This window comes from Podarcis cretensis (genome assembly GCF_951804945.1).
Source record: "Podarcis cretensis genome assembly, chromosome: 10".
NCBI lineage: Eukaryota > Metazoa > Chordata > Lepidosauria > Squamata > Lacertidae > Podarcis > Podarcis cretensis.
In genome coordinates this window covers 20,502,994-20,519,253 of record NC_137179.1, presented here as the reverse complement: position 1 = coordinate 20,519,253, position 16,260 = coordinate 20,502,994, and the positions used below count along the sequence as shown (strand labels likewise).

Genomic DNA, 16,260 nt, shown 5'->3' with positions numbered 1-16,260 from the left:
TATAATTCTCCACGCAGATTGGTTGTTGATATGCATTCTGTTAAAGGACATTGGGTCACTGATACTGGAAACTGGTCACTATCCGCTCCTTCCAACACTTCAAAAGTGTTCACAAAAGTAAATACTGAAAGAGTGACTACAATAAAGCTTTACAACCGATCATTTGGAATCCCTGCAACTGGGTCTTTCAAGGTCTCAGTAAACCGCTCAACCAAGATCTGCATTTGGGCCTGTGGGACACAACACATACCACTTGCAGATAGTACATCTGTTTGCAGTTTCCAATGTAACCAAAGCTCCATGTGAGCGGCCACAAAGAGGTGGTTTATCAAATTTTTACAAGGGAGATAGGATTTTACATTTTTAATCAACATCAGCAACTACCGATACACCCATCCTCTGCAAGTAAAAGACTTCACTGAAAACAGTTTTTTTCTTTATGTTTCTAAAGAATAAAACTCAGCCACATACTGGCATGCACACATAATTTCCATGGAATAAAGTGGGAATTATACGGCAAAGTGCTTTCTTTTATTACACCTGTCCCAGTCTGCACAAATGCCACCTTCAGCTGGTACAAACCATGTTGTGTCATTGAAATATATAGAATGTATGCATGCTGATAGAATGCATATAGGCAGTATAGTATGTATTGGCACTAGTCAGAATTTGAACTGCCACAAAATGGGGCTTTTAGTGGTTCAAGTGACATGCAATATAGTCCAGTATTTCTGCACTTGAGGTCCATGGAGAGTCAAGGCTGGTAGTGCCAAACCACAGTACTGGTGGACCCATTGTTCTCTTGCTTCGTTGATTTGGTGAGGTCATACTCACTGACTTTGAGAAGCTGCTTCTGAATTTTGTGGCACACAAAATAGGGCCTGCCGGGGTCTCCAATTAACACTTTAGTCCTATGAATTTGGATGTGGTTTTTCAGCCACTGATGAAGGCTGTCTGCAAGAGCTTCACTGTAAAACATGTCCCCTAGGATAATAAGATCCCAGTTGTCTACTTCTGTACCAATGAGGTTCTCTGTGAGAACATGGAAAGGATTCAGGTTGTTCAGTTCACAGTTCAGCAGCATGGCAGCTCCTGCAACTGAGAAATAAGGAAACAAACAAGAAAAGATCAGTGCCCAAAATTTTGAGTTGGTAATGCCACCTGGACTGGTCAACTTTCTAGTCTTTTGGATCCTTTGTTGGGCAATACTTTCCTTCGCAGAATTGTTTTTAACAAGCTATCTTATAGTCTCTGTGGGCAGAGTATTGCTAGGGACACAATTCATAGGCTGATCACATTCAAGTCCCTGGTGCCTCCCTTACATTTTGTACTCTGTCTGGGAATGATGGGAGTTGTAGTCCAAAACATCTGAAGGGTACCAGATTGGTGAAGGCTGCTCAAGTCGCATCATTTACGTAACTGAGTGTATTGACTGACCCAACCCTACACCAAAGTCGGCATGGACCGCTTATGCAGGGAGGCCTTTCTCCATCAGACCAGAGTTCATGCCACTGAGAACAGTAACATCTACATCCCTGACTCTGGGTAAGACCCTCATCCATTAGCTAGCTTGATCACCAATCTAGAGTGGCTTCAGCTTGTGTGGGATAGTTGATATAGTCGGTTAGGTGTTAGGATACATGTTTAAGTTCTAGACCTATACTAATGTGTGCGCTCTATTACTTGAGGGAATATGTGAAAAGAAATAGCATCCACTGCTTCTGCAGCATCTGGGTGGCTCGGCACTAACTGCTGGACAGGCATCAAAGGACTAGGAACTGTGTAGGTGGAATTAGAATGCCAGATGTTTCATTAGCTATGGGATAAGAATGTGATATGTGAAAGAGGAAGGGGTCCCCAACAGAGAGCAGAAATAGTGTTTTGCAGGGTAAACAACTGAGGTATGTGTTCTGTGTAAGATTTCAATATGATATATTGCAATTATGATGCATTTTCATATATTTCAATTTTTGTGCTTCTTAGTTGTTTTAAGCACAATGTTTTGAGAATTCTCTTTAATTATGTTATTTTAAATGTGGAATAATGATGATTATGATGACGCTTAGCCATAGTAGTATTGTTTGGTTTCAATTGCGGAATTTGTGCTGTATTTCTTATATTGGTTCCTTATATTGGATCCTAAACTGGGTAACAGGCTGGTTATTCATTCTGTAAGGCAGGTTTAATGGTTAATGGCCCCAAGTTGGGGCTGATAGTTGGGGGAAAGTTCAAATCTCTTTAGTGTTTTGAATGGACCAAAACAGCTGCCTTTCGTTGTCCTTTGAATATGCTCTGGTGAGTAGCTTATCTAGTTGTTCAGGGTGGAATCTACAACCCATTGAAGATCATTTTCTACTTCCTGAAGTGTGTTCATATTGAGGACTATGTGCCCTCCAACCACTAGACAACACTATGAGATTTGGCTTCAATCGTGGCTCAGCCCCAAACCAATCTCTGACTTCGCTCATATAAAAAGACTACTATGTTTCTCTTTACATTTGCTTTCTGCCTTGCAAGAACACTGTGTGTTTTGCTTTTTCCACACTGGTTTTTCTCCCCTCACCAAAGTTGGCAAGCTTAGCATGAGTGAGTCATGTGACTTCTCTAAATCTAGGGCAATATTTTCCAGTGAGTAAAGGAAAGGAAGTGAAGACAAAGTAAATAACTTGCCAGATGTTGTGGTGGTTAGAACCAGACAGTCTGTGGTTGGAACAAATAGTGAAAAACAAGCAGATTTCCTGATCTAGGAGGTACAGAAACACAAAAACACGTGCACTCTGGTTTCTGTCATGGTGTTCGGTTGCGCCAGAAGCCGTTTAGTCATGCTGGTCACATGACCCAGAAAGCTGTCTGTGGACAAAGGCCAGCTCCCTCAGCTTGAAAGCAAGATGAGCATCGCAACCCCATAGTCACTTTTGACTGGACTTAACCATCGGGGGGGGGGTCTTACCTTTTTTACCTTTTATCTTGAGGAGTTATAAAAGAACGCCAGCTACTTTGGGGAAGTCAGCCAAAATGTCAGTGTAGGGTTCTTTATCCTTCAGACAGACAAGGGGAAATTGCTCATCCTGGATGTCTTTAAGAGAGGGCGAATTAACACCTGTTCTACACCATTTCTCTTCTGCAAAACGGGTATCTCATTTAAACAAAGCTGGAAGATCATCACTGATGTGTTGACTGTTTCACTATCAAGTAGCCCTGCCTCCAAATCAATGGCTATGGGACATGCTCAGTTCTTTCAAAGGCTTCCTTGTCTATCATGTTACCTTGTAACATGCTGGAGCCGCATATGGTCCTCCCTTCTTCCCAATGCACTGAGACTGACTGCACTGCACGTGCCATGGAGCATCTTACCAGGATCAATGTCATTGGCAACAACGTGCGATGCGCCGCTCATCATAGCTGCTATGGCTGTTGCTCCACAACCGCTTCCAAGATCGAGGACTCTCTTCTCTCTGACAACCTCGGGGTTATCAAGAAGGTATCTGAGTATGTTTTGAAAAACAAGAAAAGTAACAAAAAAATTCATAGCATTAGCCTAGCACTGAATATGAATTAGCTAGTGGTATAAGGAATGCATACGTCGCAAATCAAGCAGAAGATGGATGTAAGGAAAAGGGCAATGAGAAATGCAGAAGGTGCGAGTTAAAAGGAAAACAACTAAGAACACAATAAAAGAGCCATGGAAGACATGAAACATTTATAGAAAGCTAACTGTCTGAACAGATAAGGCAATTCTGCAGACTAGCTCAAAGACTAACATACAGCTGATGTTTTAGGAGTTGTTTACTTCAATGCATAAAAGACTATGTGTTATATGTGTTTGGGGTCTGCCTCTGCGACCAATAGGTGCAGGGCACACCCTTCCTTTTCAGGAATAAAGAGTTTCTTAGCTGATTCTTGTCTGGTTGATTGACCTCCCACTTAAAGGTAAAGGTACCCCTGACCATTAAGTCCAGTTGCGGCCGACTCTGTGGTTGCGGCACTCATCTCGCTTTACTGGCCCGAGGGAGCCTGTGTTTGTCCCCAGACAGCTTCCGGTCATGTGGCCAGCATGACTAAGCCACTTCTAGCGAACCAGAGCAGCGCACGGAAACGCTGTTTACCTTCCCGCCAGAGCAGTACCTATTTATCTACTTGCACTTTTGGCATGCTTTCGAACTGCTAGGTTGGCAGGAGCTGGAACCGAGCAACAGGAGCTCACTCTGTCGCAGAGATTCGAACCGCCGACCTTCTGATCGGCAAGCCCTAGGCTCTGTGGTTTAGAAAACAGCGCCACCCGCGTTAGCGAACCCTATTTCCATAACACTAGTAAACCTAAGTCTGGGTGAACATGTGGCATGTATGCCTTCTAGAACTGATAAGTGTTTTATACCTGGCTAGTCCTTGGCCTCCTGGCCAATAGATTGCCCAGTACGGGTCCCCATATGGCCATAAGGCAGCCTTGTCATGCCAAAATCGACAGCGAGGAGTCAGAAGTCTTAACCTTATTTCTGGTGTCAGGTTCCCACTGCTGATGACTTCTGTGTTCTTCTCCAAAAACAATCTCATCTCTGGATCCAGGAGACTCCCTGAAGTCTTCTGGTGGTAGCACTTCCAAAGTGAACAGCTGCTTCCATCCTTTTGCTTTAGACTTGTACTGAAGATGTCCCTGCTGCATAAGCGTATCAGCCGCCTCCAGCCTATGAAAATCATGTCCTCTACTGCTCTCAGCAAGCTCCTCCCCAGCTTAAGTTCACATCAGGAATGCTTCCTTGGAGCAGAAAGTGTCAAGACAGTGGTAAGAAAAACTCATCAGCTATAGCTTTCAGACTCAATGGGAAGTCATTCCTAAAAAAACAAAAGAACAGATATTTCCACTGTATATATGCCATTAGTTGAGTGTATCAGTTAGTACTAAGGATGACAGAACCCATATATTAGGGCTGTATCCAGCTAAGTTTTTTTTTTTAATATATTTTATTAAGGGTTTTCTTGTTTTACAGTGTAAGTGTAATGCCTCGTATTTTTTTTTTTCCCGTGTATCCAGCTAAGTTATACTCAAGAGTAGACCCACTGAAATTAATGGACCAAAGTTACTTGTGTCCACAGATTTCTATGGTTGCTATTATTATTACTTTCAGTATTTTGCATTAGGAGGCCTCTTTGAATTATTCTAGAAATGTATAACTCTGCCTTATATTAAGACTATTGTCCAGCGTCTTGCTTATTCTGGCTGGTGGCAGCTCATGGGAGATCCTTTTAACAGGAGATGCCAAAGACTGGATCTTGGGTATATTATGTATGCAACCCATGTGCTCTGCCACTGAGCTTCTTCCTTATTCTGCAATAGTTTGTATGCCCTGTGCAATAAATACTTGGCTCGCTCCTTCCCAACTATTATATTTCCATTTCTCCAGTCACATGTTTTATACCTCTATAAATAACCATAACTTGCACCTATCTTGGGCCCTTTCTGCACTATATGTTTATAGCAGTATCACACCACTTTCAAGTCATGGCTTCCCCATAGGAAGAGCAGTTTGTTAAGGGTGCTGAGAATTGTTGTGAGAACCGTTTCCCTCACAGAACTACAATTCCCAGAGTTCCCTGGCAAGAGGTATTGGCTGTTAAGCCATTCTGAGAACTGCAGCTCTGTGGAAAACATGGGTCTCCTAACAACTCTCAACACCCTTAACAAACTACAGTTCCCAGGATCCTTTCTAGTGTAGGGGTCCTAGAGGCCCTCTTGGCACAAGATTGCTTCTCAGTCATACTGTGCTTGCAAGCTACATGGGCAAGGATCAAGGAGACAGGTGGTTGGTTTCACTCGTCCAAGCAGCCTGTCCACATCCTCGGAGGTAACAGATTGGAATTGATCCCACTCAACTTGACTAGACAGAACTCTAGCACTCTCCCGCCCTGGCCCTGCTCCCACGGTGGAGTCTACTTCTTCCCGAATCTGAGCGATTTTATCTGCAAAAAACTTTGCAAAATCATTGCAGGAGAACATGTGGCCCGTACTGGGCCCCGATGTTACAGGTGGTTCCGCTAAATTGTGAACCACCTGATAAAGTCTCCTGCTGCTGTTTTCTGCAGATGCAATAGAGGCGGTGAAGAAATTCTTCTTCGCCGTCGCTATCGCCACTTGGTAGGCTCGACGTTGAGCTCTAACCTGTGTCCGATCAGATTCGGAATGAGTTATCCGCCACCGGCGCTCTAGCCGTCTCAAAGATTGTTTCATTGCCCTCAGATCCGTGGAAAACCACGGGGCTCTCCGGGCTCCATGCAATCGGAGAGGGCGCTTCGGAGCCAAACAGTCAATAGCCCTGGTTAACTCCGCATTCCAGCGGGCCACCAGGGAATCAGCTGAAAGGCCATCAACATGGGATAAAGCATCCCCTACCACTCTCTGGAAACCATTTGGATCCATTAAGTGGCGGGGGCGGACCATCCGAATTGGTCCCACCTCCCTGCAGAGGGGATGGGTCGCAGAGAAGTCCAGTTGCACCAGGAAGTGATCTGACCATGGCACTTCTTTTGTTTCACTTTTACTTAGTGTCAGATCCCCAACATCCATAGAGGTAAACACCAGGTCCAAGGCATGTCCGCGGCTATGGGTTGGGCCAGACTTATTCAGGGACAGCCCCATGGAGGCCATGCTTTCCACGAAGTCCCGAGCTGCCCCTTGTAAGGTCGTGTCGGCATGGATGTTAAAATCCCCTAGGACGACCAAGCTAGGTGTCTCCAGGAGAACATCCGCCACGACCTGAAGCAGCTCGGGCAGGGAATCCTTGGTGCAGCGGGGAGGTCGGTACACCAAAAGGAATCCTGTACTGCCCCTATTGCCCAACTTCCAGAACATGCACTCAGAAAACTGGGTCTTCCCAATAGGACGCCTGGTGCAAACTAATGACTTTCTAAAAATCACTGCAACCCCCCCTCCCCGCCCACATGACCTGGGTTGCTGTGCGTAAGAGAAACCTGGTGGACAAGCAGCGGCAAGGACAGGCCCATCTGCTTCATCCAACCAAGTCTCTGTTACACATGCCAGGTCAAGTCCTCCATCCATGATCAAGTCATGGATGGCAGTGGTCTTATGAATCATTGACCTGGCATTGCACAGCAGCACCTTCAGGTCATGTGGGTATCCCTTGCTGATTCTAGTATCCATCCGGTCAGGACCAGACCCGGAGGCAGGAATAGTCCTCAGACAACGACTAAACCTGCCTCCTCTGTAATGACATGGTCTGGTCTTAGCGTAACTCCTCCTCCTACCCGTGATCACTGAGATCAGTTGTCCCAGTGCATCCCCCCCTGTGGAACATGCCCCAGCCATTTTGTGGGCTGGGGCCCACTCCCCGGCAGAAAGAAAACCTCTTCTTCTCTTTACACTCCCCTTCTCCAGCCAAGCCAGTTGCCTTTTTCACTGCTCTTGACCTTTCAACCTTAGGAAAATATGGCTCAAGTTTAATGGGAGGCACATGGTTTTATTTTACTATTTATCCACTCTTAATTATGTTTTTCTCTGCTTTTTTATCTTCTGTAATATGTAGGGTCAGTGTAACCTTGGCTGTCAGCCTGTAATTCCCTTTTTACGACTTTGAGAATTGTTTTCTGCTATAAATCAGGGGGCCCCCTTGTCGAGGAGAATAAACATCTTGCCAAGGTTCTTAGGCAGCTAGTCTTCTGCCTGGCATGAACATTTGAAATTCTTTAAGCTCATCTTAATATACAGGCCTTAATCAAAAATATAAGCTTTGATAAAAATGCAGGCTTATGATTAGATGCCTCAATATGTCTTTTTACGACCATATCCTAGAACCAGAGCTTTAAGGGCTCCCAACTGCAGCTCTCCCTGTTGTTGGACAGGCAGAAATTCAACAGCTGCACCTTCCTTTAACATACTCCATGAAAGCTTATGTCATTATTAACTTTGTTCCTTGTTAATGTGCTACAGGAGTCTTTGTCTTTTTGGTAGGAACAAACTAAGGTTAAACACATTTACTACTGAGTAAACTCCACTGAACATAGTGAGGCTTACTTCTGAGAAAACATGCATAGCATCATCTCATAATTTGGCAATATCTCTGGAAACTGTGTTAGGAGAAGTCTAATTACATTCAATTTTGAATGAACTGCATTTTTGTCGTGTCGTATCATGAATTCTTTCAGCAGTTTTTTTTAGTGAAAATGCGGTCTTTACATTACAATCTACTCTAGAATGTCAAACGTGAACACCAGGGGGATATCATATATGCTACTTTATCAAGAAGCTTTCGTTTGTTAACTCCTAGCTTAAGAAAATGGCTTGCGTTTATATATAGATGCTTTACAACCTGATAGCAGAGAAACCTAGGGCTGTAGCCAACCTTAAGCAACTCAGAGTAGACCCACTGAAATTCATGTACTGTACATGAAAACTTAGGTTCACTCATTTGTAGGGGTCTAACGCAAGATAAAACCAACCCGTTAATTCCACTGGGAAGCAGGTCATCGCTCCCACATGACTCTGGCAAACCGCTCTAAGCTGAGTTCATGAAACATCGTACCCTGACCTGTTCTCAATGCATGGTTAACCACATCTACGGAATGCGATAGTTATGTTCTTTTAAGTCTTGCTATATCAATCACTAGTAATAGTTTAATAAGGAGGTTTTCATACCTGTCCAATTCTGTGTTCCCTTTCCCAACCTTTAATCTATTGATGATTAATGCCTATATGCAACCCTTGCATTGTATTTGTGTTAACCAATCAGCAACAAGCACATATGTGGCAATGCTGTAATATTCAATAAAAGGGACTCCCCGAGACATGCTGGAGAGATGCCTCCCATATGACACTTGTCATTCGTCTGTCGTTTATCTCAACCCAACACCCAATGATTATTTTCCTCTCTGACAATCCCAGTAGGAAATAAGGTATCCACGACTAAGCACTGAGAGAGAAACGAGGGACCGCTTGAGAGTGGCCTTTGTTTGCAAAATCTCTCGCGTTCATCAACAATTTGCACTCACAGAAACAAAGCGGCCCCCCGCTTTTGCTAAAGCCTTTCCCTGTTGTACCTGCAGCTACGCTACCCTGCGCCTTGGTCAGAGGAATCGAAGAAGAAAACGTGATAATAACAATCCTCATTTCCGGATTCCATTTGAACACCCTCACCCGCGGGCTGGAGCACAACGGGCATCCCGGAACCGCTCCGTCACCGAAACCTCTATGGTGCCTCGTCCTATTCCTTTACCCGCATGGGATGCCCCTCGCGTTCGATTAACAACCGGAAGTGTTATTGCTTTGTTTAGCTGCTGCACCGGGAACGTGGAACATTCTGGACTACAACTCCCATCAAGCCTCATCTGTGGCCGTGGTGGTAGGGGCTGATGGGAGTTGGAGTCCAATAACGCCTTCTTAGAGAGCCGCCGCTTCAATTTCCCTGTGTTAACAGCTTCTGAGAACGCTTTCAGATTGTGTCTGTCGTTCCTCCTGCGTTTGTGAGCCAAGCCTTTTCTGCTAGTATTTTTTTTGTTTTGCTTTTTAAACTATCCTTGCCCTGTATATTTAACTGCAGCCTGGCATACAGAAGCTCAACAGGTGAAGCTTCTCTTGGCATGGAGATAATCTTTGCCTATTCCATCTCAGCGTCCCATTCTGCAGTTAAAGGCAGAGAAGTGGAGCCAGTGTTTAAAAAACTGATAACCCCAGTCTTTCCTTCTCTCGTCTTCTCTTCTGTAATAGTTCAACAATGCAAATACAATGCAAATGTTACAAAGGATTCTTTGTGCTACAGCAGTATGGTGTAATCCAGAGTGGGGGAACTTTTTCAGTTCAAAGGTTGCATTCTCTTCTGGACCATTTTATGGGGGACACATGCTAGTGCTGACAAAAACGGACAGAGCGACAAATGGAAATGATATCTTTGTAGAGTGGGCTGGCTAGTTTCTACACACATACATACCTTTCTGTCACCACCCAGGCAACCCAGAGGCATATCAGAGCCCAAGGACACTTGAAGGTAGACAAAAACACTGAAGAAGATTGTGAAACAAGATTTGTGAGGGGTGCAGCCTGGGCAGAGTCCCAAGGGCCAGAGATAAAGGCTTGGAGGGCCACATTTAGCCCTCCCACAGCTGTAATTAGTGGATAAACAAGCTGTAACTAGAACCAGGGCAACATGGTTTCAAATCCCCACCTTGGGCCAGTCACTATTCCTCAGTCAAACCTACCTTGCAGGGTAATTGTGCATAGAAAGATAGGGAGGGGAAAGAACCTTATGCTCCTTGGGGAAAGGGTGGAATAAAAATGAAATAATAAAGTCAAATGCAGCACAATTTGACAAGCACTAAGCTTGGTAGGGTCAAAAATTGTTTTTGCATATGCTTTTGGTTTGTGTATTGAAGGCATTTATACACAGCTCTTAAGTTTAAAAAGGGGTCCCATAGCAGTTTACATAAAGACAGGACACACAAGGAAAAAGGAATGGAAGGGAGGAGGGGAAATAATGGACTGCTATATACAATGCTCTTTTTTTTTCAGGGGGTACTCAATGGTACGCAGTACTGGCATCTCTTTTGTGTGTGTAGCTAAAAAGTGTGACACACACTGTAACAACTTCATGGTGAGTACCAGTACCTATTTTTCTATTTAAAAAAAGGACTGGATATATAATTCTGTCTGTGCAGACTCTGGCTGTCTAGAAGAGTAGCAACTCCTCACCAATGCAATGAGTGGAAAGGTTCAAGTCTTTATTGCTATAGTGAGGCATCTGATCAAGGCCTGTATTTTAAAATGAGCTTAAAGATATATTTGCAAATGTTTGTATGTTTCATGCCAGGCAGAAACCAGCTGGCTAAGTACTTTGGCAGTTGTTTATCTTCCTGCTCTCCTGAGCAAGGCCCCCCCTGATTTATAGCAGTAGCAGGAGGCAAGTTTCTCAAAGTTGTAAAACGGAATTACAGGCTGGGAGCAAATGTTACACTGACCCTATATATTACAGAATACAATCAAGCTGCAAAAACACTAATTAAGAGTTGGTAAATAGTAAGATTTATTGTTTAACAGAAAATAATACCATGTGCCTCCCATCAGACTCTAGCCATATTTTCCTAAGGTTTAAGGTATACTGAGAGAGTTAAAGGGCAATAAATTTTGGGAAGAGCTAATGGGAAAAGCAGCTGGCCATCAGGGCTGGAGGGGGCAGAGCTTTGGTAACCATATACCACTGTGCCTATCATTTATTTGTCTGACAAATAAATTATTATTTTAATTTCTCTATTGCTGCGTTGAATATTTCATTCCAGCTAAGCGTTAACCACAAGCAGGGTGCTACAGTAGCAATAGTGGCTCAGTATTCATTTCTCTCCAAAAAGACTGAGCACACTCAAAACAGAGTATGCCCATTTCCTCCCACTGCTCCCGAACATACATAGTCAATTTTATAGTATATAGCCAAAGACTTTTACAATTGTTATAAAAATTCTAAGGTCTCAAATATAAAATAAATGTTCATAAATATACAAGGCCAACACATACAGAAGTATATAAACCACATCTTAAATAGTACAGGAGAACAATCCTAAAGCCATTTTGACTCTCCCAAATTGACCTCAAATATTTCACTGCAAGGAGGAAGGAAATGGGAAAAGCTTTCCAATTGTCTTTTGACTGTAGGGGCTTATACCTCTGTTTGCAAATACAGTCTGGCAAGTATCTGTTAAGCTGAGCACACTATCAATATGCGTAAAAGATTCAGGAACTAAGTATTTACCATCTTGAAGGAATGGTCAGGCTTCCCAGAAAATGAAATCAAGTAAGGCTTTATCAGGTATCCTGGCAGACAGGAGAGAAGCAACACTCTCAAATTTCTGCTGGAGACCACCTCCTTCTGTGATATATGTATAATGTTTTGGGGGGTGCTTTTGTGGTAGTGGGTGTCAGGTAAAGGTAATAGACCCAGCACGACCCCCTATATACTTGTAATATTAAAGCGCAAGCAGCTTTCATCTCCCACATGTAATGCTAAAGATACGAAGATCCGGTTGACCAGATTATCTACAAATATACCACAGACAGTCTTGTTGGCAAGGCTCCTGCAAGCATGAGGTCAAAAGTGTAAAGGTGAGAAAGTGTATGCATAGCATTTTAAAGCAGACACACATTTCCTGCTAAGGAGTTTCCAATTGCCAATGAGCCATTGTCCCTGTCTACAATACTGTATTAGCAAAGAGCAGTATTAAGGCTATGGGATGCGGAGGCGCAGTAAATAAGCTGAAGTAAACAAGTTAAATGAGATGTCAGCAGAACTGAAGGGTCGCAGTCACAGCCACAGCCACGCACATATAAGTTTTGAACAGTATCAGGGTGCTTGCTTCACTTCCAAATAAAGCAATGAGGGATTTGTGATTGGTTTTATATTGTAGTTTATGTAAAGGTTGGGGGTGTGTGTTGCCCCTCCAGCAGATACCATACACACACACCCCAACTACCAAAATCAGGAGTCAGCGAACCAAGCTGCCCACTCGGCGAGTCCCTGTGCGCTGCACTAAACTGGTGCAGCACGGAGCGGGGACTTGCTTCCGTGGCACTGAAAATTGCATCTGCGCCCACGGAGCGATCTCTGCGGGAGTGAACTGGCCCAGGCGAGGTAAACCTTGCCGACCCCTGACCAAAATCAACACAATCACTTTGGCAAATGTCGCCACAAAACACTTAATCACAGTTTTTCCTATCTCTATCGAAAGGGCCTCTGCTGCACATTACGAAATGTAACAGTTCACTGATAAATGTATCTACCTACTGGTTCACTGGAAAAACTTTAGAAAGTCATATAAAATTACTCCAGTATGGGTTTGCACCATTCCAACTTTGTTCTGTTCAGGAAAGGAATGGCTTAGGAAGGGGGGAGTCTGTACACAGCAGCCCCTTGCACAAAAGGTAATCACTGGCATTCTGGCAATGGGTGTCAGACAGGCAGTCATCCCATGGACAATGGCAAACCATCCAGGAATGGATTAGGTTCTTGGTTGGGACAAAGAGGTGTGATTAACTTGGCCTGGGAAACCAGGAACTTGTAAATATTTATTTTGTCTTACTTGATGGGTGTGAGGTGGAGGTCAAGGGAAGGATGGGGACAAACCCATGCTCAGTTTGTGATGCATTTGTGATGTATGCATGATGTAAATTTAGGTGTGTTGTAAGTATCTTTGTAAAACTTATAAAAGTGGGAGCAATCCTTTGTTCTGTGCTTCTCCCATGTGGTGGGTGGAAGTCCTCTTGTAACAGTCCTTTAAAATAAAGACCAGGCCTACAGACTGCTGTTTTGCTCCTATATTCCTGGCTGGTGTCTTTGTTTGGTAATCCAAGTGAGACCAAGGATTTTCCTATGTTTTCCATTGTTTCTGAAACTTATAAAAGACTCCTAAGGGTGACACCCCAGGGTCCAGACTGAGAGCGATCTCAGCTGGAACACTTTGCTGTGCAGCAAATTAAAGGAACTTTGGATTCTCTCCTCTCTGCTCCTGTGTGTCTGATTAGTGGGACCCAGGAAGGCAGGTGTGTTACCTGCAACAGTCTTGGGCTACAGGGTGGGCAATTTCAAAAGTCTACTGTATATAGGGGCTTGAACAGCATTGTTTGGGGTTCTCCCTCCTGTGTGTGGTGAGTGGGGACCTTGTTGCAACAGTTTATTTCCTTTAATAAAGATCAGGCTTCCTAGCTGCATTGCTTCTAGTAAATTCATTGGTGAATTTACAGATTAGGTGGTACAAAACAAAAACTTGGTCTGTAGTGCACCAGCCCTTCTTAAATCCTGCTTGTTCTTCAGGGATGATGGCTTGTTTGCTGTCCCAGTCCAGAATTTTATATAATAGATATTGTGAGTATAATTTGGAAGCCACATCTAGGAGACTTTTGAGTCTATAGTTACTGGGATCCAATAGGTCTCATCTGGGGGGTGGGGATTGGTACAACTATGCTGGTGTGCCACTCTGAGGGGATGTCGCCAGTCATGTTTATGTGAGTAAATAGTTTGGCCAAAATTGGGGCCCACCAATTTACATCTGAGGAGAATATCTCTGGAGGGACCATATCTTCCACCCAGTGCTTTACCAGGACGCAGCGACACAATAAGTTCTCCAATCTCTGTAGTGGAGACAGGTGGCCAGCCAGGGAGGATCAGAGTTTTCTGGTGTATAGGTGAATAAGTTCATTTCACTGCCATAGGTAAAAGTACCCCTGACCATTAGGTCCAGTCGTGACCAACTTTGGGGTTGCGGCGCTCATCTCACTTTATTGGCGGAGGGAGCCAGCATACAGCTTCCGGGTCATGTGGCCAGCATGACTAAGCCGCTTCTGGCGAACCAGAGCAGCGCACGGAAATGCCGTTTACCTTCCCACCGAAGCGGTACCTATTTATCTACTTGCACTTTGACATGCCATAGATGTCACTAAAGTGGGTCGCCTATGTTTCAGGTGTTATGAGGGGTAGAAGCCCGGTAGGTTTGCCTGATAGGCCTCCTTGACTTAGACTCCAAAACTTAACTCCATTCCCCTTGATGAGAGCAAGGCTGAGAGATTTCCAGCTATTTTCATATTATGTCATTTTCCCCTCCCTTATCAGAGTATTGTACTCTCATCATCTCCGTTGTAAGCAAGTACAAAAGTGTGCAGACTTAGCTTTTCCTCTCACTTTTCCTCCGTGCCAGACAAAGGCTCACTGGCTACATTTCTGTGTGCCAGGCTCCTATTAAATGCTCAGGCACGGGGCAGATTAAAAGAAGTTGGCAACCCTAGTGGAAACAGTGGCAAACATTGTCAAGTGTATCAACTCTTCTTACCTTAGAGCTACCTTAACTTGTATTCCTTGAGGTGTCAATGCACCCAACTGGTAAGGAAGGAAATGCCGGCCTACTTTGTTGTCATGACATCTCCGTTACCAAGGCAACAAGAGGCCTATGTTCTGGAACCTTGTACTGTGATATATGTTCAGGGGCAACCTTAAAATAAATAAATAGATCTCTGCCATCCTTGTGTGGTGCATGAGGGAACAGCAGAGTCCTGTCAGAGCAGACCTTTCGGATTTAATGCCACTCACACAGTAGGGACATTATGCCTAGATTTCCCTAAATTTATTAGGTTATGAGGCCATCTAGTGATCACAGATTTTAGTACAATAGATATGTGCTGCAATTACTGTAGTATTTACAGAACAAAGATTTGACATCATAGCGCCCCCTACCCTTGCAAAGCCTTCATGTGTTATGATTTACCATTAAAAATCCTTTATTATATTTATTCAGCATTCCCTTTCTGTTACATCAGCTGCCTTGGAGGAGGCCTGTTCTCAGATAACAGGGTAGGGGAATTCAGGCCCAGGAGGCAAATGTGATCCCCAGAACTCTCCCTACTCGTGTGGTCTGTGGTGGTGCAAGAGTTTGGGCCAGAGTCCTGCACAGCAGAACGAGCAGGAGAACCTGCAAACTAAGTAGAGCTGACTTACTACGATGTAAGGTAAGTGAACAAATACATATTGCCATCAAAAGGAGGGAGCGACCATTAAGTCCTGAGTCTAAAAGTTACCTAACTGCATGGCTGGTCACAGATTTACATTATTAAAAGCTGGACCATTTCATACTGAGGTCCTTCTTCACATGAGACCCAGCGGGCCTTTTCGCAGTGGCTCCCCATTTGTGGAATGCTCTCCCCAGGGAGGTTCGCCTGGTTCCTTCATTATATATTTTTAGGTGCCAGGCGAAAACATTCCTCTTCAACAAGGCTTTTGGCTGATTCATATCATATTTTAAATGTATCTGTGGGAAGGGGTGTGTGGTATTGTTTTGCTGTTTCGGTTTAATTATTTACTTGTGTTTTATCTTGTATTTTATTTTGTGAGCTGCCCTGGGGCCTCTTGATGAAGGGTGGTATATAAATTTAATTAATTAATTATAATAACAATTGGATTTCATTCACCTTCCTATTCCTATTTCATTCACCTTCCTATTCCTATTTCATTCACTTTCCTGCTTGGCAGGGGGTTGGACTCGATGGCCCTTGTGGTCTCTTCCAACTCTATGATTCTATGATTCTATGATTCTATCTCAGCCTGTGCGTAATGAGTTACGGTGGCTTTGCATTAGCAGAAAGCTGTGCAAGGCAGAGCTCCAGATTGTTGTTGATTTCTCCCTCCATGCCTCCCACTCCAAAAAGCTGCTCCTGAGAGTGATGATTAACACCTAGCTTGATTATTTGGGGTGTTATGGGAGGGGCAGCACCTCAGGTGGGGGCAGTTT

The 16,260-nt window shown here is 44.0% G+C and overlaps 1 protein-coding gene across 4 annotated transcripts; it reads right to left on the bottom strand.

Moving 5' to 3' along the window:
• Positions 1-303: 303 nt before the first annotated feature.
• On the bottom strand, positions 304-14,926 carry ETFBKMT (electron transfer flavoprotein subunit beta lysine methyltransferase). 4 transcript variants are annotated; one of them, XM_079993074.1, is made up of 4 exons: positions 14,809-14,926; positions 4,376-4,830; positions 3,355-3,485; positions 304-1,098 (listed from the first exon to the last, which is right to left on the bottom strand). In XM_079993074.1, the coding sequence occupies exons 2-4, from the start codon at positions 4,693-4,695 to the stop codon at positions 755-757; spliced, it is 795 nt and encodes a 264-aa protein (XP_079849200.1). In that variant the 5' UTR covers positions 4,696-4,830; positions 14,809-14,926; the 3' UTR covers positions 304-754. The 4 variants fall into 4 exon arrangements, with proteins under 4 accessions (XP_079849200.1, XP_079849203.1, XP_079849201.1 ...); XM_079993077.1 differs by lacking the exon at positions 14,809-14,926 and adding an exon at positions 11,742-11,766; XM_079993075.1 differs by lacking the exon at positions 14,809-14,926 and adding an exon at positions 8,998-9,146.
• Positions 14,927-16,260: the final 1,334 nt, after the last annotated feature.

Excerpts from the sequence above, each read along its gene's own strand:
- ETFBKMT (XM_079993074.1), bottom strand. The coding sequence starts at position 4,695 with ATGATTTTCATAGGCTGGAGGCGGCTGATACGCTTATGCAGCAGGGAC. Across the intron at positions 3,486-4,375 it reads GGAGGCCAAGGACTAGCCAG|ATACCTTCTTGATAACCCCG; the intron begins GTATAAAACACT and ends AAACATACTCAG. Across the intron at positions 1,099-3,354 it reads TGCCAATGACATTGATCCTG|TTGCAGGAGCTGCCATGCTG; the intron begins GTAAGATGCTCC and ends CTTATTTCTCAG.